The 25,321-nt window shown below is 48.5% G+C and overlaps 1 protein-coding gene across 2 annotated transcripts in view; it reads left to right on the top strand.

The window, feature by feature from the left end:
• MTMR4 (myotubularin related protein 4) overlaps positions 1–25,321 on the top strand; it is an 82,763-nt gene that overhangs the window by 13,346 nt on the left and 44,096 nt on the right. Inside the window, exon 1 of one of the 2 annotated variants that reach the window (XM_073315766.2) lies at positions 22,094–22,456. The exons of the other annotated variant lie outside the window; for it this stretch is intronic. Within the exon in view, the coding sequence (XP_073171867.2) occupies positions 22,412–22,456 (45 nt within the window). The 5' untranslated portion in view covers positions 22,094–22,411. Of the gene's footprint in view, positions 1–22,093; positions 22,457–25,321 lie in introns of those variants that run through there. 2 annotated transcript variants of the gene reach the window in all.

The following is a 25,321-nucleotide window of genomic DNA, read 5'->3' as shown; positions in this document are numbered from 1 at the left end:
CCATCCCCTCAGGGCACCGATACAGTTACAATGTATACATGGGGACGTGACGTCTTACCCCACCATTTGGGTGCAACCGGAGGCCGCCCAACAGAAGGCACGTTGCTTAGTGGGGGTGGCTCCTAGATTAGCGTATCCCGTGGTGTTGGGGCACGACTGGTTGGGTTTTGCTGACCTTATATGGGGGTGGAGCGGAAAGCCTGAGAAGAGGAAGAGAGCCCGCTATGGGAGGCAGGGTTTATTAGGCCAACCCGGGCCATAGGACCCCTTAGAGGGGACGTCGAGAGGTCCCAAAGTAGACGAAGGGAGTCAGGCCCCGACCGACGGTCCGACAGGGGAAGGGATGAGTTGGCTGGATATTGATGGAGATTTCCTGGAGGAACAGAGAGGGGAGCCGAGCCTTAGCCAAACCTGGGAGCAGGCAGCCAGCCGGGCTGGAGAGGCCCGTCCTTGGCAGTATCGGCCCCAAGGCCCCCATTTTGAAATCCACAAAGACTTACTTTATCGGGTGGCCCAGGAGCCAGAAACACAAGTCAAGGTGCGGCAATTGTTGGTCCCACGGAGGTTCCAAAGAGGACTACTCCGTCTGGCTCACTCAGTCCCCTGGGCAGGACATTTGGGGCGAGAAAAGACCTTACTAATAGTAGCCCAATGATTTTTATGGCCAGGCATACTCCAAGAGGTCTGGGATTACTGTCCCTCTTTCCTGGAATGCCAGAAGGCCGGCCCGAAGGGGTACCAAGGGCCCCCCTTGTACCTTTACCAGTGATTGGCACTCCTTTTGAGCGGATTGGCCTCAACCTGGTGGGGCCCCTGGAGAAAAGTAGCTCAGGCCATAGATACATCTTGGCTGTAGTAGACTATGCGACTCGGTATCCTGAGGCAGTACCATTACACAAACAGCCATGGTCCCCATCATCATCAACAAGCTATTGCAGATATTTTCCCACTTGGGGTTGCCATGAGAGATATTGACAGACCAGGGCACCAATGTAACCTCCAAGTTGATGGCAGAACTCTACCGATTATTGAACATCCGTGCCCTTAAGACCTCCGTCTACCATCCCCAAATGGACGGGTTGGTGGAACACTTTAATGGGACCCTGAAGAGATGCTACAGAAATTCGTGGGGGACGACCCCCGCCAGTGGGACAAGTTCCTGCTAGTGCTCGTCTTCACCATACATGAGGTGCCACAAGCTTCCACCAGGTTCTCCCCATTCGAGCTCCTCTACGGGAGACAACCCTGGGGGATCTTAGACCTCCTGAAAGAAACCTGGAAGGAGCAAGAGACCCGCGTCAGAGGTTCAGTCCAGTATATCTTCCGTTTGAGGGAGCGGCTTTGGGAACTGGGCACCCTGGCCAGGGAGAACCTGTTACAGGCACAGCGCAACCAGCAGATCCAGTACAATTGGAGGGTGAAGATGAGGAACTTCAAGCCAGGGGACCGAGTCCTGCTGTTACTGCCCTCCACTGAGTCTAAACTATTAGCCAAGTGGCAGGGGCCGTTCGAGGTGGTCCGGCTGGTGGGGCCCCTTGATTACAAGATACAGGTGTCCCGATGACAAAGGGACACCCGGGTATACCACGTAAACCTGCTGAAGGCATGGAAAGACCGAGCGGGTTTTATGATTGCCCCATACTTCCCAGAACCCGAACTTGGGCCATTAGCCGGCGGGTACGAAGAGTCAAGCACAGTAACCATTGGCTGAGAACTCAACCTTACCCAGCAAGAACAGGTGCGGCAAGTGGTAGCAGCTTTCCCCACGGTATTGTCTGCTCGACCAGGAAGAACGACGGTGACCAGTCACCACATCGCCACTGTCCTTGGCCAAAAGGTGAGAGAGAACCACCACCTGCTTCCCAAGGAAATGTGGGCGACCGTGCGGAAGGAGTTGGAATCAATGCTAATCCTGGGGGTGGTGGAAGAGTCGAAGAGTGAGTGGAGGAGTCCCATAGTGCTGGTCCCCAAGCCAGACGGCTCGGTGAGGTTTTGCATCGACTTTTGCAAAGTGAACGCTATCTCTCGCTTTGATACCTCCCCCATGCTGCGGGCAGATGAGTTGCTGGAGGGACTAGGCCACGCAGAATTTATCTCCACCCTGGATTTAACCAAGGGTATTGGCAGATTCCCCTGACACCTGCCTCCTGAGCGAAGACAGCCTTTCCCACACCGTTCGGCCTTTTCCAATTTATAGTGATGCCTTTCGGGTCACATGGTGCTGCGGCTACGTTCCAGCGACTCGTAAACCAGGTACTGAGCCCCCATAGTTCATATGCTGCAGCATACCTTGATGACATTGTCATTTATAGCACAAGCTGGGGAGACCATATTCGGCACCTCACAGCAAATCTGGCCAAGTACTATCAAGGACAACGGGAAGTGACTTTTATTTAGGCTGTATGGTAGGGCAAGGAAAATTACACCCCATGGTAGATAAGGTACAGGCTTTGAGGGACTACCCCACCCCTAAGTCCAAAAAAACAAGTATGGCAGTTCTTATGGCTGGCAGGATATAATAGGTGGTTTGTCCCTAATTTCTCGACACTGGCCGCCCCCTTGACAGACCTAACGAAGAAAACACAGCCCCAGAAGGTCCAATGGACAGAAGAATGTGAGAACGCTTTTCATGCACTCTGACACCAGCTGACCCAGGAGCCCGTGTTAACCCAAACCAACTTTACGAAGCTCTTCATTCTCCAGACGGACGCATCAGGAGTGGTATAGGAGCTGTATTGTCACAAGAGGTAGAGAGGGAAGACCACCCCACGTGAGACGCACTACTCTACCATAGAATGGGAGGCCCTCGCAGTTAAGTGTGCAGTCGACACGCTGCGGTATTACTTGTTGGCCAACTCCTCCTTAGAGAGTGATCACGCCCCCCCTTCGCTGGATCAACAGCATGAAAGAGATGAATGACTGGATCCTGCGGTGGTATTTGTGCCTCCAGCCATATTCCTTTCAAGTGCTGAATAGGCCAGATAAGGCAGATAATGCAGACTTTTTCTCCGGGCGGGCGAAGAGGAAGACTGGGAGGGGGAAACCCCGACCACCGTTCTAAGGGGGAGGGTGTTTGAGGGGGCGGACCGTCCCCGCAGTGGTACTGAGAGGGTTAACCCTTCTGTCCTAGCAAAGGAAGACACGCCCCTGAGGCTCTACTGGGCATGCTCCGACTGGAAGTCAGGTATAAAAGGCTGCAGAGCTGCTCAGTCAGTCAGTTTAGGGGGACTCTGGCCATTGAGACACACCGTACAGACTACTGGAGGGGTAGTAGAACAGACGTAGGCGCAGAAAGGCGGGGTTACCCCCTCGCACTCCCCCCCCCAGATCAAAGGGGTGAATGAGGTACAAACCCCGCAACAGCGGGAAAGACAGCCTATTACTATATGTTCATCAGCTGCTACTTAAATGCTGGAAAGAGAGAGGTACCACGAGAGATGCACGATGCAAACATCATCACTTTGTATAAAAATAAAGGCTAAAACTGCCACTGCAACAACTACAGGGTATCTTGTTACTCAGTGTAGCAGGAAAAGGTTTCAGAAAAGTCATCTTAGTGCACCTACAACAGCTGGCAGATTGTGTCTACCCTGAATCACAGTGCTGATTCACGGCTAGAAGAGCAACTATAAACATGATATTTCTCTGCATCAACTCCAAGAAAAGTGCAGAGAGCAAAACCAACTATTGTACATCACCTTTGTGGACCTAGCCAAAGCATTCGACACAGTCAGCAGAGCAGGTCTATTTGCAATACTAGAAAAGATAGGATGCCCACCAACCCTGTTATGTCTTATACATTCATTCCACAACATGAGAGCAACTGTCCAGTTTGACGGGTCCACTTCGGACAGATTTGAGATGAAAAATGGAGTGAAGCATGGATGTGTTCTTGCCCCTACACTTTTGGAATCTTCTTCTCCGTACTCTTGAGCTGTGCATTTAAGGACATGAAAGATGGAGCCCATCTCCACACAATATCCGATGGGGAAATTCTTCAACCTGTCCGACTTAAGTCAAAGACCAAAGTAAAACAGGTGCTAATCAGGGAACTTCTATTCGCTGATGATGCCTGCCCACATAGCTCACAATGAGGATCTACTACAAGAACTCATGTACTGCCTTTCAATGCCTGTCAGGCATTTGCTGTCACCATAGTATCAAGAAAACGGTTGTATTAGGACAGGGGATTCCACAAGATCTTTCAATTACCTTAAATGCAAACCAGTTAGACATAGTCCAAACATTGTTATTTAGGTTCTACAGTGACCATCAACCTCTCACTGGATGAAGAACTAAATGTTTGCATTGGAAAGGCTGCCACCACGTTTATCACATTAACTAACTCAAACAATTCAAAGCTTACCATCAAGACCAAAATGTTAGTATACCAAGCTTGAGTCCCCAGCACTCTCATGTATGGTTGGGAAACATGGACAACGTATGCTCTTCAGGAGAAAAGGTTAAACAGTTTCCACCTACTTTGTTTATGCCACATACTCAACACCAAATGGCAGGATAAAGTCACCAATGCAGAGGTTCTTTGAAGGGCAGATTTACCAAGTGTGACAGCCCTGCTCAAGCGAAGACAACTGCGCTGGCTGGGCCATCTGAGTAGGTTGGAAGACGGATGCATACCTAAGAGCATGCTATAAGGGGAGCTATCAGAGGGAACAAGAACAACAGGTCGTCCCAAGCTTCACTATAAAGACAAAAAGAAAAGGAGTACTTGTGGCACCTTAGAGACTAACCAATTTATTTGAGCATGAGCTTTCGTGAGCTACAGCTCACTTCATCGGAGTAGCTGTAGCTCACGAAAGCTTATGCTCAAATAAATTGGTTAGTCTCTAAGGTGCCACAAGTCCTCCTTTTCTTTTTGCGAATACAGACTAACACGGCTGTTACTCTGAAACTATAAAGACAGATACAAGCGAGATATGAAGGAATTTGGAATTGATCCTGACTGACGGGAAAACTTGGCAAGTGATCGTGGCAAGTGGCGCAATCCTCTCCATCAGGGTATCAAAGTCCATGGCAGAAGCTGGCTCCTACAGCTTGAAGAGGAGCCCGTAGGAAGCAAGCAGCTCCTAACCAAAATACAGACATTTGCAATAACTGCCAAAGATCATGCAAATCTCTGATTGGACTAGTCAGGTACATCATAGGCTGCAGTGCCCACCATCTCTTGCAGACGAAAGGATGCCAACAAAGGAGCTGTAAATTTGAAGTCACTAAAGTCAGGAAATGAAAAATGTAAAGCTCTCTTGGAGCAATGGGAACTCTGCTGCTTTACATTTATGCAATAGTTTGGGTTCCTAATGTGGCTGTTAAGTGTATTCCACGGTCTTGCAGGGAACCTAGTTTCTCCATCGATAAGATTGACACTAGCTTTCTATTAGAAGTATGATTTTTACACTTGCACCTATATTGTTCCGAATATCAGCAAAACTAAACCAAGCCACATCAATTTTCACAAGTCATCTTAGGTTAGGGTGGATTTTTTCTGGAAAATTTGACTCTAAACCAGGAGTCAGCAACCTTTTAGAAGTGGCGTGCGGAGTCTTCATTTATTCCCTTTAAGGTTTTGCGTGCCAATAATACATTTTAACGTTTTTTAGAAGGTCTCTCTCTAAGTCTATATATTATATAACTAAACTATTGTTGTATGTAAACAAGGTTTTCAGAATGTTTAAGAGGCTTCATTTAAAATTTAAATTAAAATGCTGATCTTACGCCGCCAGTCCGCTCAGCCCGTTGCCAGCCTGGGGTTCCGTTCACCTAGGCTGGCAGCAGGTTGAGCCGGGCTGGTGGCCGGGACCCCAGACTGGCAGTGGGCTGAGCGGCTCAGCCCGCTGCCACTCAGCCCGCTGCTGGTCTGGGGTTCTGTCTGCCGGCTCCTGCCAGCCAAGGTCCCGGCTGCCGGCCCCGCTCAGCCCGCTGCCGGTCTGGAGTCTCCGCCCTGTCCACATAGAGTAGGGTACCTACCTTATGCCTGGTTTTAGCCCATTCTCTTCCTCTCTCTGCACTGAGATGAGGGTGGGAGTATGCTGAGCACAGGGCTGGGGGTGAGGGAGCAGGTTGGGGTGCAGGGTCTGGCCAGGAGCTAGAATGAGGGAGGGGGCTCAGGGTTGGGGCAGGAGGTTTGAGTGTGGAGCACTTACCTGGGCAGCTCCCATTTGGTGTGAGAGGTGCAGGTGCTAATGTGGGGGGTGTGTGCAGGAGCTCCTGTTTGGTGCTGAGGGTGGGAATTGGGATGTGGGGGGGTGCAAGAGTGAGGGCATGAGGTGTGGGGGGGCTGAGTATGTGTGGGGGGGTGCAGGGGTCAGGGGAGAGGGTTGGGGGTGTGGGCTATGGACGTGGGGGTGCTCCCAGTCCTCTGCCCTGAGTGGCTCACGGCAGGGGGCTGGAGGGGATATGCCCTGATTCCACCCCCTTCCCCAAGGTCCCCGGAGCGGAGAGCATGCTGCGACTCCACTTTTACCTCTCCCACTTGTAGCAAGAGCCGTCAGCTGATCGGCCGCAGGGAGGAAGAGAAGGAGGGGCAGGAACCCAGCAAGCTGGGGGAAGAGGCGGCGGGAGGGGGAAGCTTGCCTGCCGTGCAAGGAGAGAGCGGGGGGGGTAGAAAAGATCAGGCCGGGCCAGGCAGGATTTAGTTGGGGATTGGTCCTGCTTGAGCAGGAGGTTGGACTAGATGACCTCCTGAGGTCCCTTCCAACCCTGATATTCTGTGATTTGGTGGCATGCTGCTATCTGCCCTGGTCCGTAAAGACAGCAGCATGCCATTAAAAATTGGCTCACCTGCCGTGTTTGGCATGCGTGCCATAGGTTGCCGACCCCTGCTCTAAACAATATGAGAGGGGAGGCTTCTTAAAAGGTTTTTCACTTTCTATACCGGGTGTGGGGTTTTGTGGGTTTTTTTTTTTTTTTTTTTTTTGGCTCATCATATCCAAGTTTTCTGCTGAATCCTCATGTCATCCTTGACCTTCATGCAGGACTGAAGAGAATTCAGTTTTTCCTTGAACCTCAGCTAACTTAGAAAAATTTTTTATAATCTCTTCCCCAGTCTCAACTCAGGCATCAATGGTAAATCTTTGTGAATATTGCCGCTTACCAGAAGGGTCTCCTACACCCATGCAACTTGCTGATAGAAACTTCCTCCTCCATTAGTGCAACCAGCAGGGCCCCCAAAAGCTTTCAGAGAAAGGTAAAAAATGACTTTCCATTGGCCCCCTGGCTTGCACAAATGCAGGAACATGGGCTTCCTGTTCGCCTGGTCACCTGGGGGAAGCTGGTCTGGTGGGTGGGAGTGTGGGACAGCTGAAGAACTTCCCAGGGCTTAGTCTTTCCACTTGACTACTGAAAGAGGCTCTGTACCTCTGCCCAGTTCCCTGAACTGTGGACTACATTTCCACACCTCATTTGTGCAGCAGGCTCAATCCCTGTTCCTCTCTCCCTTGCTCTCCGCTGCTTGTTCCACCAGACCTATGGATCCTTGACCAGCAGCATGGGAATGGGGGCATGGAGTCTTTGCCAAAATCCTGGTGCCAGTCCCACTGTCCTCTTTGCCACACAGGCCCTCCGTAACTAGCTGTCAGGTCCAGAGTGTGGGCAACCTGGCCAAGGGATTAGCATTTGGTGTGGGCTGGAGCCAGGAACAAATGACTGGGAATCAGGCTGGGTTGGAACTTCATGAGATCAGAACAGAGACACAAATTGGAGGGCAGGGATCAAGAGTCAGGCTGAGTCAAGATAACAGGAGGTCAGGATCAAAAGTCAAGAATAGGTAAACACCACACCAGTAGTCCGAGGCAGGGTGAGGCCCAGTTGTATGGTCAACTTCCTGTTTCCTCCACTGGCTTAAATACGAGCTGTGGCCCAATTAGCCATGGAGCTCTCCCAATCAGAGTGTATGGGCCAGGGCTTGTGTCCCAGTTGAATTTCATGGACTCTGGTCCCAGCTGCTGATTGTGAGCTGCCAGCTGGAGAATTGGAGTGAGGTGGCTCCCAGAAACCTCACAGACCTGGGTTCAAGACCCAAAGGGTCTGACATTGTCTCATGAGACTGAAGCCTGGCTAGGAGTTTTACATTGCAGTGTAGTACAACACTTAAGATTTAAGGAGCATTTTAATTGTGATAACTTTATCATGTTTTGATTTCTACATATTTTAATTTGCAGCGTTAATGTAGCATCAGTTCAGATTTCTGCAGTGAATTTTCTTCTTTTTCACAGAAAATAAATCCTGTTGCACAAGGAGGCTGTGCTGAACTCCACAGGTCAATAGCCAACCCACACAGCCTAACATGATACTGTCACAGCCCCGCAAGGCTGTGGCAGACATATTGGTGTGGGCCCAAAGGGTTATGCACTTCAGACAGACAGCTACGTATCTGCAAGAGCTGGGCATCGAATTTTCATCCCTTATAACTTTGGAAGATTAAATCTATTTTTGAATCTGCCTGGTGACTTTTCCTGTTGAAGGTTCTGGCCCCAGCAAAGAACTGTGACCTGTTAAAGTGCAAACACTGGCCCTCATGCTTTTCCTGCTCTAAATTTTTGTGTATACTCTCATCACTGGAAAAATAGCTGAATAGGTTTATCTCTAACTTTAAAACTTGGCATTTGTCCTGTGCCTGCACATGGTGAGTTTCAGTAAAAAAGGAGATTATGAGCAGGTGAAAGTGGGTTATAATGAAAATGCCTGGACCCATACAGTGCTAGCAGCAACACAAATTATAATAGTAAAGGTAAGCCTCATTAGAGGAGATGGCAGATTGGATATTGAAGTCAGCATTAGAATAGCAAGAATGAAAGAGTCTTTCTTTAACAATCTAGGCTAGTGTAAACAGCATGTTCTTGAATCCTCAGATGAGACTAAATTGGGAGGAATTTCAAACAGCAGTGAGGACAGAAAAATACAAATGGATGTGGAGGGAGTAGGAATGTGGCCACAAAGTAACAAAATGAGATTGGAAAAAAGTTTTAAGGGAAAATAATCCAAACCATACAAAATCAATGGGAGGGAAATAAGATAGAAAGCAGTAATGCTGAAAGAAACCAGCTGTAGAGGTATTAGGGATAGTAAATCAGATAGGAGTTTGAATGTAAGCAGACTGCCTAACCTAGTGAGAAGCGCTTTAAACTAGGTTAACCGGGGGAAGGAGACCAAAGCCCTGGGGTCAGTGTGGAAGTGGGATACCAGGAGGAAGCACGAATAGGAGAGCGGAAGAGTGGAGGACTCCTGCCTCATACTGAGAAAGCAGGACAATCAGCGAGTTATCTTAGGTGCCTATACACAAATGCAAGAAGCCTGGGAAACGAGCAGGGAGAACTGGAAGTCCTGGCACAGTCAAGGAATTATGATGTGATTGAAATAAGAGAGACTTGGTGGGATAACTCGCATGACTGGAGAACTGTCATGGATGGATATAAACCTGTTCAGGAAGGACAGGCAGGGCAGAAAAGGTGGGGGAGTTGGATTGTATGTAAGGGAGCAGTATGACTGCTCAGAGCTCCGGTATGAAACCGCAGAAAAACCTGAGTCTCTGGATTAAGCTTAGAAGCGTGAGCAAAAAGGGTGATGTCGTGGTGGGAGTCTGCTATAGACCACCAGACCAGGGGGATGAGGTGGACGAAGCTTTCTTCCGGCAACTCATGGAAGTTACTAGATCGCACACCCTGGTTCTCATGGGAGACTTCAATCACCCTAATATCTGCTGGGAGAGCAATACAGCAGTGTACAGAGAATCCAGGAAGATTTTGGAAAGTATAGGGGACAATTTCCAGGTGCAAGTGCTGGAGGAACCAACTAGGGGCAGAGCTCTTCTTGACCCGCTGCTCACAAACCAAGAAGAATTAGTAGGGGAAGCAAAAATGGATGGGAATCTGGGAGGCAGTGACCATGAGCTGGTCGAGTTCAGGATCCTGACACAAGGAAGAAAGGAAAACAGCAGAATATGGACCCGGGACTTCAGAAAAGCAGACTTTGACTCCCTCAGGGAACTGATGGGCAGGATCCCCTGGGAGAATAACATGAGGGGAAAAGGAGTCCAGGAGAGCTGGCTGTATTTTAAAGAATCCTTACTGAGGTTGTAGGAACAAGCCATCCTGATGTGTAGAAAGAATAGTAAATATGGCAGGCGACCAGCTTGGCTTCACAGTGAAATCCTTGCTGATCTTAAACACAAAAAAGAAGCTTACAAGAAGTGGAAGATTGGACAAATGACCAGGGAAGAGTTTAAAAATATTGCTCGGGCATGCAGGAGTGAAATCAGGAAGGCCAAATCACACCTGGAGTTGCACCTAGCAAGTGATGTTAAGAGGAACAAGAAGGGTTTCTTCAGGTTTGTTAGCAACAAGAAGAAAGTCAAGGAAAGTGTGGGCCCCTTACTGAATGATGGAGGCAACCTAGTGACAGAGGATGTGGAAAAAGCTAATGTACTCAATGCTTTTTTTGCCTCTGTCTTCACAATCAAGGTCAGCTCCCAGACTGCTGCACAGGGCAGCACAGCATGGGGAGGAGGTGACCAGCTCTCTGTGTAGATAGAAGTGGGTCAGGACTATTTAGAAAAGCTGGATGAGCACAAGTCCTTGGGACTGGATGCATTGCATCTAAGGGTGCTAAAGAAGTTAGCAGATGTGATTGCAGAACCATTGGCTATTATCTTTGAAAACTCAAAATAATCAGGGGAAGGTCCCGGAAGACTGGAAAAAGGCTAATGTAGTGCCCATCTTTAAAAAAAGGGAAGGAGGAGGATCTGGGGAACTACAGGCCGGTCAGCCTGGAAAAATCATGGAGCAGGTCCTGAAGGAATCAATACTGAAGCACTTAGAGGAGAGGAAAGTGATCGGGAACAGTCAGCATGGATTCACCAGGGGCAAGTCATGCCTGACTAACCTAATTGCCTTCTATGACTAGAAAACTGGCTCTGTAGATGAGGGGAGAGCAGTGGACGTGTTATTCTTTGACATTAGCAAAGCTTTTGATATGGTCTCTTACAGTATTCTCACCAGCAAGTTAAAGAAGTATGGTCTGGATGAATGGACTATAAGGTGGATAGAAAGCTGGCTAGATCGTCAGGCTCAACGGGTTCATGGAGATCAATGGCTCTATATCTAGTTGCAGCCAGTATCAAGCGGAGTGCCCCAAGGGTCGGTCCTGGGGCCAGTTTTATTCAATATCTTCATAAATGATCTGGAGGATGGCTTGGATTGCACCCTCAGCGAGTTTGCAGATGACGCTAAAGTGGGACTAATGGTAGATACACTGGAGGGTAGGGATAGGTTACTGAGGGCCCTAGACAAATTAGAGGATTGGCCAAAAGAAGGCTGATGAGGTTCAACAAGGACAAGTGCAGAGTCCTGCACTTAGGACGGAAGAATCCCATGCACTGCTACAGACTAGGGATCTAATGGCTCGGCAGCAGTTCTTCAGAAAAGGACCTAGGGGTTACAGTTGACGAGAAGCTGGATATGAGTTGACAGTGTGCCCTTGTTGCCAAGAAGGCTAACGGCATTTTGGGCTGTATAAGTAGGGGGCATTGCCAGCATATCGAGGGATGTGATCATTCCCCTATTCAACATTGGTGAGGCCTCATCTGGAGTACTCTGTCCAGTTTTGGGCCCTACACTACAAGAAGGATGTGGAAAAATTGAAAAGCGTCCAGTGGAGGGCAACAAAAATGATTAAGGGACTGGAACACATGACTTATGAGGAGAGGCTGAGGGACCTGGGATTGTTTAGTCTGCAGAAGAGAAGAATGAGGGGGGATTTGATAGCTGCTTTCAACTACCTGAAAGGCGGTTCCAAAGAGGATGGATCTAGACTGTTCTCAGTGGTAGCAGATGACAGAACAAGGAGTAATGGTCTTAAGTTGCAGTGGGGGAGGTTTAGGTTGGATTTTTTTCACTAGGAGGGTGGTGAAGCACTGGAATGGGTTACTTAGGGAGGTGGTAGAATCTCCTTCCTTTGAGGTTTTCAAAGTCAGGCTTGACAAAGCCCTTGCTGGGATGATTTTAATTGGGGATTGGTCCTGCTTTGAGAAGGGGGTTGGACTAGATGACCTCCTGAGGTCCTTTCCAACCCTGATATTCTATGAGTACCTGCAGAGTGATTATGTCTCAGAGCAGGTAGATGGCAAATCCCTCTTTGCATGGTTCTAATGACACTGGACCAGGAGCATTATATTCAATTGTATTTAGTTTTGTTCTCATTTTTACTAGAAGGGTATTAACATGATGAGGAGAGCTGAGAGAGGAGCAGCAAAAATGATCAAGGGGCTGGAGAGTTCTAATATCTTTCAAATTCAAAGTGCTTACTTTATCTGTTTTAACCAAGCAGCCATTAGGAAGTAGGACACAAGTTTACAAATATATAAAGTCTGTGAAACGGGAGAGAGAATTATTATTTAGTCCAATGGGAGTAATGGGATGAAATTAAGAAAGGGACAGTTTTGGTTGAACACCAGGAAAACTTTCCTACCCATGTTTCAGAGTAACAGCCATGTTAGTCTGTATTCGCAAAAAGAAAAGGAGTACTTGTGGCACCTTAGAGACTAACCAATTGATTTGAGCATAAGCTTTCGTGAGCTACAGCTCACTTCATCGGATGCATACTGTGGAAAATACAGAAGATGGTTTTTATACACACAAACCATGAAAAAATGGGTGTTTATCACTACAAAAGGTTTTCTCTCCCCCCACCCCACTCTCCTGCTGGTAATAGCTTATCTAAAGTGATCACTCTCCTTACAATGTGTATGATAATCAAGGTGGGCCATTTCCAGCACAAATCCAGGGTTTAACAAGAATGTGTGAGGAACAGTGGGGGGAGGGGGGAGAGGAATAAACAAGGGGAAATAGGTTACTTTTTATAATGACTGAACCATTCCCAGTCTCTATTCAAGCCTAAGTTAATTGTATCCAATTTGCAAATTAATTCCAATTCAGCAGTCTCTCGTTGGAGTCTGTTTTCGAAGTTTTTTTGTTGAAGGATAGTCATTTTGAGTTCAGAAATCACGTGACCAGAGAGATTGAAGTGTTCTCCGACTGGTTTATGAATGTTATAATTCTTGACATCTGATTTGTGTCCATTTATTCTTTTACATAGAGACTGTCCAGTTTGACCAATGTACATGGCAGAGGGGCATTGCTGGCACATGATGGGAATATCACATTGGTTGATGTGCAGGTGAACGAGCCTCTGATAGTGTGGCTGATGTTATTAGGCCCTGTGATGGTGTCCCCCAAATAGATATGTGGGCACAGTTGGCAACGGGCTTTGTTGCAAGGATCGGTTCCTGGGTTAGTGGTTCTGTTGTGTGGTATGTGGTTGCTGGTGAGTATTTGCTTCAGGTTGCGGGGCTGTCTGTAGGCAAGGACAGGCCTGTCTCCCAAGATTTGTGAGAGTGTTGGGTCATCCTTCAGGATAGGTTGTAGATCCTTAATAATGCGTTGGAGGGGTTTTAGTTGGGGGCTGAAGGTGACGGCTACTGGCGTTCTGTTATTTTCTTTGCTGGGCCTGTCCTGTAGTAGGTGACTTCTATGTACTCTTCTGGCTCTATCAGTCTGTTTCTTCACTTCCGCAGGTGGGTATTGTAGTTGTAAGAATGCTTGATAGAGATCTTGTAGGTGTTTGTCTCTGTCTGAGGGGTTGTGGGTTGGGGGGGGGCAGGGGGGAAGAAAACCTGGATTTGTGCTGGAAATGGCCCACCTTGATTATCATACACATTGTAAGGAGAGAGATCACTTTAGATAAGCTATTACCAGCAGGAGAGTGGGGTGTGGGTCGAGAAAACCTTTTGTAGTGATAAACACCCATTTTTTTCATGGTTTGTGTGTATAAAAACATCTTCTGTATTTTCCACAGTATGCATCCGATGAAGTGAGCTGTAGCTCTCGAAAGCTTATGCTCAAATCAATTGGTTAGTCTCTAAGGTGCCACAAGTACTCCTTTTCTTTTTTCCTACCCATGAGATCAAAGAAATGGCAGACTCTCCCAAGGTAATTGGAGGAAGCCCCCCCTGGTTGGTCTATTAAACCCTGAAATTGAAGTGATAGTAGTGGCTCAATCCTGTAGCCTGTACTCTCGCAAAATTGGCAATGATTTCAGTGCCTTGCAGGCTCAGGTGCTTGGAGAGCATACATAGAGCATGCTCCTTCATTGGCCCTGAGAGACAGAAGGATCTAAGAAGTCTGCTGCCTGTAATCTCTCTGATTATGGAGCTGAATTAGCTAGTGGCTCTGATAGTCATGCATGGAACCATTGTCCTATTAGAAACCCTATATTGTGCTCTGCTGTAACATTACCAAGCACTCTCCCCTGGTCTGAAAACCGGTGCACTTTGTGAGGCCAGAGGAGAATTTCTTACCAAGGTTGAAGAAAACGAACCCAGGCATTTTGGAGCTAGAGAAATAAAAATACACCTTTGTTAGAAACTCATAAATATTTTACACTTTTTTGTACCCGTTTCTGGGAAACAGCCTGATTTCAAGGCTGCAAACTCTAAAGACCCAACATGCTTTGTAAACTAGGGCAAAGATGAGATTGAGGCAAAAATAATTGAAGCTTGAATAAATATGCGCCATTTTCTCAAAGTTACTAATTGATTCTGCATGAAGAGAAGCTTTTCCTGCTGGAGTGCATGGCATGAATGAATGTTCTCAATGTCCTGGGGCAATGCTCAGTATATTGGGGAGGGGGTTGGAGTGAATCTTGGTTCCTTTCTCCGATGCTCATACAGCATTATCATTAGGAGGGGCATCACTCTGGATAGCATCCCACATGGCTTGGAGATGCTGCAGGGAGCATGAAAAGGCTTGGGACGTTGTCTGGGCGCCTTGTGTTTCATTTGTCTTCGGTAACTCCTGTAAAAGAACCTGCTTTTCACAAAGCTTCCCTGACCCAAAGCATCCAGTAAGCAAATGTCATATATTCATTGAAAAGCCTGACTGAACCTAAAGGCTGGTAGTGTGGCCCAGAGCCTGCCAAGTGTGGGCCTTTTTGGCCAGTTGTGGGGAACATCCAGATAGATGCAGTGCCCCTAGGCCTGGAGACCATACGTCCCACTTTTAATAGGATAGTCTTGGTTTCATATGATGTCCTGGTGCCTTGAGAACTTTTAGTGGGACACCTGACGTGGCCTGTTTCCTTTCATCAGTCAAAATGTTTGTGTTTTTTCTAACTACAGAAAGTGGTAGAATTAGAGCAATGTAAATTACAGGAAAAAGTCGAGTGGAACCCAGTGTTCATGGTGCTGACCAGTATCTGCAGTGAATGAGCACAGTCACTACCAGAGCGGTGCTGCTGCTCGGAGTAAATGTTAGGGACACGTGTTGAGTCTTTCGTGGTAAACGCATTCAGATAAGTACTGAAAACACCCTTCCTCAGATACAGACGTATGCCTGCCTCACTCTTGAGCCAGAAGCTGGGAGGAGTGACATCGGGTGCACACTGCAGCCAAAAACGTCAGTGGTCATTTGTCATCCCTGGGGACATTTCAGATCCCTAAATGAAGTGACCAAATAATTATTTGTGGGTTGTTGTTTTTGTTTTTTTGTAAATTTTAAGATATGGTTAACTTACTCCAACCTCGACTGGTGGGGTTGAGCATAGGAAAGGAGGCACTTTCAGAAATTGCTGAGTCTGAAATTTGACTAATAGGGCTACACTGCCACTTACTTTGGTATAACTGACATCACTCGAGGTGTGAATAAGCGCCCTGCCCCGAGCGACATAAGTTACATCGACCTAAGTTCTGGTGTGCACAGCGCTTTGTCGTCAAGAGAGCTTCTCCAGCCAACACAGCTACTGCCTCTGGCAGAGGCGGTTTTATTATGCCGATGGAAGAGCTCTCTCCTGTCGGCACAGAGCGGCTACATCACATGCAGTTCAGTGGTCAGTTCCAGTCTGTGGGTCAGGTGTAAAAGGTCACTGACATGAGGCTCATTTTGCAGTCGTGACTGTTCAGCTACTCAAGTTAAATGTCCCATTGACAGAATTAAAGTAAATATCTTTGTGAAGCCTCCCATCCTCTGCTAACTTCATGCCTCTTGCCCATGACCAGCCATCCCCCTCCATCCCTGAAACGCTCCTTTGTGTGCCCCCCAGCCATGGCCAGTCATGTACCTACATTGCCACATTTCTGTAAATTTCCCCTGTTCTCTTCCCCCACACCCATAGTGGAATCCTTTCCCCATAACTCTTTCTCTTCTGCATCCTTTCCCCTCCAGTACTTTCCTTCCCCTAACCCCCAGGGGAGAGTCTTTTCTCCCTGTCTCTGGCTGCGTCTCCCTCCTTGGCCCTCTGAGCTGTGGCTGGCACAGTGCCTTGGGAAGTTGCAGTGGGGGGAGCTGGAAGCTGGATCTGACTTGGAAAGTGTACAGTTAACACTCGGGCACTAAACAAAGAACAGTAATAAGCAGCATTGGCTGAAGTTGTGGGAGGCATGTGGATAACGGCATTGTAATGTTCCACCACTCTTTACTCCCTCCAGGCAGTGGTGGTGGGGAGAATGCTCCTTGACACTGCCAGCCAAGAACTGTCCTGACTTGAGAGCATTTAGAAAACATCTCCAATTAGCTAGGTAGGCAAGGCTCCTGGAGACTCATGTTCAGGGGTCTGATGGCCTGGGCCCTTCCCCGCTGCACGGTGAGAGCTAAAGGGTTGGAGAACAAAAGAATCAGGTGTCCTCCTGGCCTGGGAAAGGGACAAAGCCCAGAGGAGGAGGGGCTTGAGGGGGGGGTCATTTTGGGGCTGGCTGGGAACGAGGAGTGAAGTGCAGACGTGGTTGTCTAGCTCACTGCTCCCCAAAATGGACCCAGCTGAGGGGTCCTGTTCTCTGTACGTACAAACTCTGTTTTAGACCATGTTCCTGTCATCTAATAAACCTCTGTTTTACTGGCTGGCTAAGAGTCACGTCTGACTATGAAGTTGGGGTGCAGGGCCCTCTGGCTTCCCCAGGACCCCGCCTGGGCAGACTCGCTGTGGGAAGCGCACCGAGGGGCAGAGGATGCTGAATGCTCCGAGGTCAGACCCAGGAAGGTGGAAGCCGTGTGAGCTTTTTGCCCTGCAGACAGGTTGCTCACAGAGAGGTGACTTCACCAGAGTCCTTCCTGGCTTCGTAGGGAGCAGTTCCAGAGCATCACCCGGGGACTCCGTGACAGTCTGTAGCCACAAAAAGAACGGGAGTATTTGTGGCACCTTAGAGACTAACAAATTTATTAGAGCATAAGCTTTCATGGGCTACAGCCCACTTCATCGGATGCATAGAATGGAACATATAGTAAGAAGATAGATATCTATATATACACATACAGAGAGGGTGGAAGTTGCCATGCAAACAATAAGAGGCTAATTAAGATGAGCTATTATCAGCAGGAGAAAAAAAACTTTTGTAGTGATGATCAAGATAGTCCATTTAGACAGTTGACAAGAAGGTGTGAGGATGGTAGGTAACATTGGGAAATAGATTCAATATGTGTAATGACCCAGCCACTCCCAGTCTCCATTCAAACCCAAGTTAATGGTATCTAGTTTGCATATTAATTCAAGCTCAGCAGTTTCTCGTTGGAGTCTGGTTTTGAAGCTTTTCTGTTGCAAAATTGCCACCCTTAAATCTTTTACTGGGTGGCCAGAGAGGTTGAAGTGTTCTCCTACCGGTTTTTGAATGTTATGATTTCTGATGTCAGTATTTGCTTCAGGTTCGGGGGCTGTCTGTAGGCAAGGACTGGGTGTGTCTCCCAAGATCTGTGAGAGTGAGTTAAATGAGTAAAAAGAAAAGGAGTACTAGTGGCACCTTAGAGACTGACCAATTTATTTGAGCATAAGCTTTCGTGAGCTACAGCTCACTTCATCGGATGCATTAAGTGGAAAATACAGTGAGGAGATTTATATACACTCACAACATGAAAAAATGGGTGTTATACACATTGTAAGGAGAGTGATCATTTAAGATGAGCTATTACCAGCAGGAGAGCGGGGTGAGGGGGACCTTTTTGTAGTGATAATCAAGGTGGGCCATTTCCAGCAGTTAACAGGAATGTCCGAGGAGCGGTGGGGAGGGGAAATAAATGTTTCCCCATATTTATTTCCCCACCCCCACCCCCCACTGCTCCTCGGACCGTCCTGCTAACTGCTGGAAACGGCCCACCTTGATTATCACTACAAAAGGTTTTCTCCCCCCCCCCCCCCACCCCCCGCTCTCCTACTGGTAATAGCTCATCTTAAGTGATCACTCTCCTTACAGTGTGTATAGGTTGTAGATCCTTAATAATGCGTTGGAGGGGTTTTAGTTGGGGGTTGAAGGTAACGGCTAGTGGCGTTCTGTTATTTTCTTTGTTAGGCCTGTCCTGTAGTAGGTGACTTCTGGGTACTCTTCTGGCTCTATCAATCTGTTTCTTCACTTCCGCAGGTGGGTATTGTAGTTGTAAGAATGCTTGATAGAGATCTTGTAGGTGTTTGTCTGTGTCTGAGGGATTGGAGCAAATGCGGTTGTATCGCAGAGCTTGGCTGTAGACAATGGATCGTGTGGTGTGGTCAAGGTGAAAGCTGGAGGCATGTAGGTAGGAATAGCAGTCAGTAGGTGATCAATATAGCGCAAGTAGAGTAGGGGCGTTAGGGGACGAGAGCTGAGGAAGTGTTGTTCTAAGTCAACCATAAAAGTGTTGGCATACTGTGGGGCCAGGCGGGTACCCATAGCAGTGCCGCTGATTTGAAGGTATACATTGTCCCCAAATGTAAAATAGTTATGGGTAAGGACACTAGAGTGCTAATAAATGATGGTCACACAAACACCACCCTATACCGGAAACCTACTGACTGCTATTCCTACCTACATGCCTCCAGCTTTCACCCTGACCACACCACACGATCCATTGTCTACAGCCAAGCTCTGCGATACAACCGCATTTGCTCCAACCCCTCAGACACAGACAAACACCTACAAGATCTCTATCAAGCATTCTTACAACTACAGTACCCACCTGCGGAAGTGAAGAAACAGATTGATAGAGCCAGAAGAGTACCCAGAAGTCACCTACTACAGGACAGGCCTAATAAAGAAAATAACAGAACACCACTAGTCGTCACCTTCAGCCCCCAACGAAAACCCCTCCAACGCATTATTAAGGATCTACAACCTATCCTGAAGGATGACCCAACACTCTCACAAATCTTGGGAGACAGGCCTGTCCTTGCCTACAGACAGCCCCGCAACCTGAAGCAAATACTCACCAGCAACCACATACCACACAACAGAACCACTAACCCAGGAACCTATCCTTGCAACAAAGCCCGTTGCCAACTGTGCCCACATATCTATTTGGGGGACACCATCACAGGGCCTAATAACATCAGCCACACTATCAGAGGCTCGTTCACCTGCACATCCACCAATGTGATATATGCCATCATGTGCCAACAATGCCCCTCTGCCATGTACATTGGTCAAACTGGACAGTCTCTACGTAAAAGAATAAATGGACACAAATCAGATGTCAAGAATTATAACATTCATAAACCAGTCGGAGAACACTTCACTCTCTCTGGTCACACGATTACAGACATGAAAGTTGTGATATTACAACAAAAAAACTTCAAATCCAGACTCCAGCGAAAGAGTGCTGAATTGGAATTAATTTGCAAATTGGATACAATTAACTTAGGCTTGAATAGAGACTGGGAATGGTTCAGTCATTATAAAAAGTAACCTATTTCCCCTTGTTTATTCCTCTCCCCCCTCCCCCCACTGTTCCTCACACATTCTTGTTAAACCCTGGATTTGTGCTGGAAATGGCCCGCCTTGATTATCATACACATTGTAAGGAGAGTGATCACTTTAGATAAGCTATTACCAGCAGGAGAGTGGGGTGGGGGGAGGTATTTTTTCATGGTTTGTGTGTATAAAAAGATCTTCTACACTTTCCACAGTATGCATCCGATGAAGTGAGCTGTAGCTCACGAAAGCTTATGCTCAAATCAATTGGTTAGTCTCTAAGGTGTCACAAGTACTCCTTTTCTTTTTGCGAATACAGACTAACACGGCTGTTACTCTGAAACCTGTCATTACTTTCTAAAAGTTTTATCCCTCTAACATCTGCATGTAAACCTCCTGAATGATGTGCACACTTTTGGACAAAGTCTTTTTTAAAAACTCTTGACAGGTGGCTCATTTAGTAACGTTAGGGTAAGGCCTGTAGCACAGTTACAACGGAGTTCGCAAATCTGGTCCCAACACAGCTGCCCCTTGATCCGGTTACAGTCTAGTGTAGTGTGGCCCTTAAACCTCCATGGAAACACGCCCAAGACTTTAGTCTGGCTACAGAAAACCATTGAGTCTCTCTCTGTTACCAGTTGGAAGTGTTTTGTAATAGCCTTGGGAATGAACAGCTGTGAAGTGTAAGCAGATGCACTGCTGTGGACATGTTTGTAGTACAGATAGACCCAAGTGTCTAATCCTGACAGTGAAAGGGCTCTTCTGTGCTGGAAGTTTGCCTGAGGTAGTATATTGTGATTGGCCTGGGCTCGTGGAGTGTCATTCAAACACCACCTCTTGGTTGACTAGGTTTCCACTTTTTCTCTCTGAACAGAGGGATTCCTTCTTCAGTTGTGTCTGGGTTTCTATACCCCATCATTCATCTCGCCATATGCCAGTTACCTCGGAGGAATGGTCCCTGACCATTAGCTCAGGGTGCAGCCATAAGCATGTTTGCCTTGAACAGAGAAGGTCTGAGGGCCTTAGCCTGCTACTTCATTCCTGCTGGTCCAAAGCCCTGGATGTTCTCTAGCGTGTTAGAGAGATGTTGATACCTGAACAGAACAAGGTGTTGAAAAGGTCAGGCTGTTGTCTGGGCAGTGGAGAGCAGCTGGTGATGGAAATCCGGTTGAGAGTTTATCTTGTAAATGGTTTCAGAGTAACAGCCGTGTTAGTCTGTATTCGCAAAAAGAAAAGGAGTATTTGTGGCACCTTAGAGACCAACCAATTTATTTGAGCATAAGCTTTCGTGAGCTACAGCTCACTTCATCGGATGCATACTGTGGAAAACAGTATGCATCCGATGAAGTGAGCTGTAGCTCACGAAAGCTTATGCTCAAATAAAAAAGTTTATGCTCAAATAAATTGGTTAGTCTCTAAGGTGCCACAAGTACTCCTTTCCTTTTATCTTGTAAATGTTCTCAGTGTGGCTTTTGGCAGCCACTAACTCTGGATCTTTAATTTGGACTTCGGGAAGATTCCTGCCTTTCTTTAGCTCTTGAGGTGATGGTTGAGGTGATGCTCGGGCCTGAGAGGGTAAAGAGACTTCTGTTCTGCAGGCATGTCTGCACTGGCGATATTTTCTGAACAGTTCCCACTGTTGCTATTATTTACCCAGTGCAGCTGCATTGGAGTTGGCAGCACTAGGAGCCCTGGCATACACAGGGCTCCTATAGCCATTTTAAACAGTCAGTTTAAAACTGTTCAGACTGATGGATACAGCGTGAAAAGTGCTGGCAGCCACGGGAGCCTTGTCTGCACTAGGGCTTCCAGCTGTGCTAACACCAGGGCAGTTGCCCCTGGGTTAGCTACATTTGGAAATGTTTCGATAATGCCCATGGGGCAGTGCCCCCTAAGTGATCAGCGCTCTGCCTGGCAGGGCAGTGGACATAGAGGTGTGTACTTGTGAGCTCCCTAGCAAGAGGAAGCTGTAGGGTGGGAGAGGACAGCCCCCTTGTCCCCTCCACCTGATCAGGCAGTGTTTATCTGCTGGGTGGTGAAGGCTGTGAGCACGGGTGAGTTGCAGTCCAGGGAGGTTTGGGACCTCATTGCTGTGGTTCTGTGGAACTGAGTATCCCAAAGCAGCAAGCTTGGAGCGGGAGCCCCTGTGGGAGCAGGAGGAGGGGCTCAGGGTGAGCGCACAAAGCGAGCTGCTTGCTATTGTTCCTGCACATTCCTGCACATGCTGTCTGGGTAGTGAAGGCTGCGTGGCAGGTGCCTCTGGGGGCGTGCTGCAGGCCAGGACTGCATTTCCCAGCAGGCTCCTCTCACTCAGCTTGCAGCTTAGTTTGAAGGGGGGATGTGTCAGCAGAATCCCGGCTCTGCGTGTGGGGGTGGGGAGGGGGTGAATCCTTATGGCCGGTTTGCTGGTGTCTCCATTTTCCATGCAGTCTGTCAAGGAGGCACTCAGATGGCTTCCTTAGGAGATAGGTGGAGTCTCTCCATCCTCCCTCCCTCGCCTCCATTGTCGGCGGCAGCACCAGCAGACACACCTGCTGTAGTTGCTTGCAGCAGGAATGCTCCTGCCCGCCTTTGAGGGATGGGAAGGCTGCATTAATCGGGTGTGATTGTGAGAGAGTCGCTGCCGGCAGCAGCAAAGGACCAGAGAAGGGCGATGCTGCTTGTGTGTGCCCAACCCAGCCGCCACCTCTGGAAACGAACATGAGTCTGCCGGTCCGTAGTTCCTGCTCCATGCTCAACTGCTTTGTAAGTGCCTTCTCTTCTCCTCCCTGCTGTCTAAGAGTCTGCATGCAGGGCGGCAGGCCAGGGTCCCTCTCCGTCTCCTGTCCTGAGGCAGGGAAGGGGCAGCCATCCCAGATTCAGCCTGTCCTTGAGTTGGGCATCCTGCAGATCCTCGCTCCCCTCCCTGCTCTGGACTGCCTGGGCTTGACATGCTGCTCTTGCTCTGCCCCAGCTGCTTTTTCTTGTGGAAAGGAATCTTCCCTCCCCCGACTTCCATCCCACTGATTCCACGTGGTCCTGGGAGAAGCCCTGTACCCTACTCGTCCTGCAGCGATTGCCTACAGTTTCCCGGGGCCACAGTTCTAACTAGCCCATGGCTGTGAATTGGCCAGAGAGGCCAGAGTGAGTGTGGTGTGCTGCGCAGAATCCTACCCAGCCCCAGTCTGCAGCTGCAAAATTACAGTATGACAGCAGCAGGCACCTAGGGGGAATCCCTGAGTACCCACCCTGCCTGATGCTGCCTGGGAAGGGGACAAATAGGGAGGGGATCCCAGACCTCCCACCCCATTGACATGCCCTGCAAAGAGGACATGGGGCCAGAGGAGCCCTGGCCCCATTGCATGATGCTGGCTAGGAAGGAAATGAGGAGACACGGCTGGCTGAAGTCCTGTTTAGTTCTGTTCCAGGGGCTGCTTCTCTCTCACACGCACCCCCCCCCCCCCGCCCCCCCGGCCGCGTTACTGAGTGGGCTGCATAGTGATGTCTGGTGTGGCAGGTACACTTCTGGGGGTTGGTACGCTGCAGCCACCTGGCCACAGGCCTTGCTCACTGTCTCCCCTGGAGAGACACTGCTACTTCCTTGCCTTCGTGCTTTCCTGCTTCATCACTACTTGGCTAGCAGTGAGCGAAGCTGGGTGGGAGCTGACTGCTGGCTTGCAGGGCTCTTGCTCCAAGCCATTGCTGTTCCCCTGGAGACTCTCCAGGGAGCCTGCCCCTCTTCATTACTGGTGACCAGTAGGGGCAGAAGCATGTGGATGTCTCCCTGATGTCTACACACACGCACCTGCAACGTGGCTGGTCACTAGGGAATTACAGTGATTGGCTTCCAGCTGGGAGTGGTGCCATGTTTTTATAGTGACTGAAAGGGAAGTTTCATAAACTTTAAGACCAGAGGGGGCAATTGTATCATCTAGTAGGCCATGAAGTTTCATCTAGTGACCTCTGTATGGAGCCCAAAGTCTTAAAATAGACCAAAGCATTTCAGTCCCCAGGAGATTAAACTGTGCACACAGGTGGAGAACAGGAGAGACTGAGTTGCCACTGATGGCCACAACCCCTGCAATGACAGAGAGCTGATTAGGTGAGACGTGCCTAGCTGATCCCAGAAGGTGAGCCGACCCCATGCTGCAGAAGAAGGTGAAAAACCCCTCAAGATCCCTGCTAATCTGATGTGGGACGTAAGGGACTTTCCAACCCCAAGTCTGGCGATCAGTTGGACTCTCGGCACGTGACCAAGACACACTAGCCAGGCAGCTAGAAAGGATTTCCTGTATCACCTCAGAGCACTGGTCTAGCCTGCTCGGTGTCCCGTCTCCAGCTGTGGAGAATCACTGATGCTTCAGAGGAAGGCAAAAAAAATCCCAGATTATATGTAGCCAGTTATGCATTGGAAAAACAATGCCTTCCTGATCCCTGCAGGCAAGTGGCTGGCTGAAACCTTGAAGCATGACACTGGATTAGTCATTATCTTAATGCGGAGCTGTAGTGTTATGAGCATATTGAGGACAAAGCAGGCAATCCCATTCGCCCCAAGGCCCAGGAAGAAAGGGGATGAGCAGGAGGACCCGCAGATCCACACATTGCAAGGCCCAGCAGGGGCCACAATAACTGCTCAGCCCAACCCCTGTGCACACAGGCTGCAGAACTTCTTGAAGTTGGATTAAAGCATCTCCTGTAAGTGATGGAAAGAAGATGGTTCTCAGAACTGGCGTCATACCTATACTGAGCCGGCTCCTTAGGAGAGCCCCTTGTGCGGTAGGCTGTAGCTTGCTTCACATCCCTATTGTGCTACCCAGATACTAGTTGAGCTCCTTGCTACCTTTGTGGCTAGCAGTTCTGGGACTTAGTGAAAGCCAGGATGGAGGTCTGATGACCGTATGGCCATAGATTATTTAGACATAAGCTAGAACACATAGTGATAGAAGTACTATTCACTCCATGCCAGGTGGGTGTGTCTTTAGGCTGCCCTCGGGAGAACCTCAAGGCCTGTGTGTGTGAGTTGATTGTACACTGTTCTAGCACCGGGCAGAGGGATAGGGCATGGGCGTGTGTGCATTGTGTGTATATGAGGGTGACCAGAGAGCAAGTGTGGAAAATCTGGTGGGGGATAATAGGAACCTATATGTGAGACAGCCCCAAATATTGGGACTGTCCCTATAAAATCAGGACATCTGGTCACCCTAGCACACGTGTATGTGTGAGGTGCTAGCTGATACATTGTGCCCTGCGGGGGGAGGTGTGTGAAGTGTTAGCCCTATGTTCTGTGTACTGTGGAGAGGCACACGGTGGTGGGGGGGAATGAGAGAAGTATTAGACCCACGATATTTGTGTGGAGGGGGCTGGGCCTGTACTCTGTGCTCCATGGGATACTCTTGGGGGAATTCTGCGCCAAAAAATTAAAAATCTGCACATTTTATTTGTCAAAATAACACTACATAATCACACCAGTTTCAATTATTTTGATAATTTATTTCAAAATACCTATCAGCAAGTATGTCTGTAACAATATAGACACATACACAAATTCCCCCAGGAGCAGAGTGTTAAAGAAACCCCTATGTCAGTCCAGTGCCTGTTTCTCTGATCCTGTTTCTCCATCTCCCCCTGCCC

The sequence above is a fragment of the Lepidochelys kempii genome, chromosome 17 (genome assembly GCF_965140285.1).
Source record: "Lepidochelys kempii isolate rLepKem1 chromosome 17, rLepKem1.hap1, whole genome shotgun sequence".
NCBI lineage: Eukaryota > Metazoa > Chordata > Testudines > Cheloniidae > Lepidochelys > Lepidochelys kempii.
Note: the sequence above shows the minus strand (reverse complement) of the source record. Positions and strands in the feature narration are given on the sequence as shown.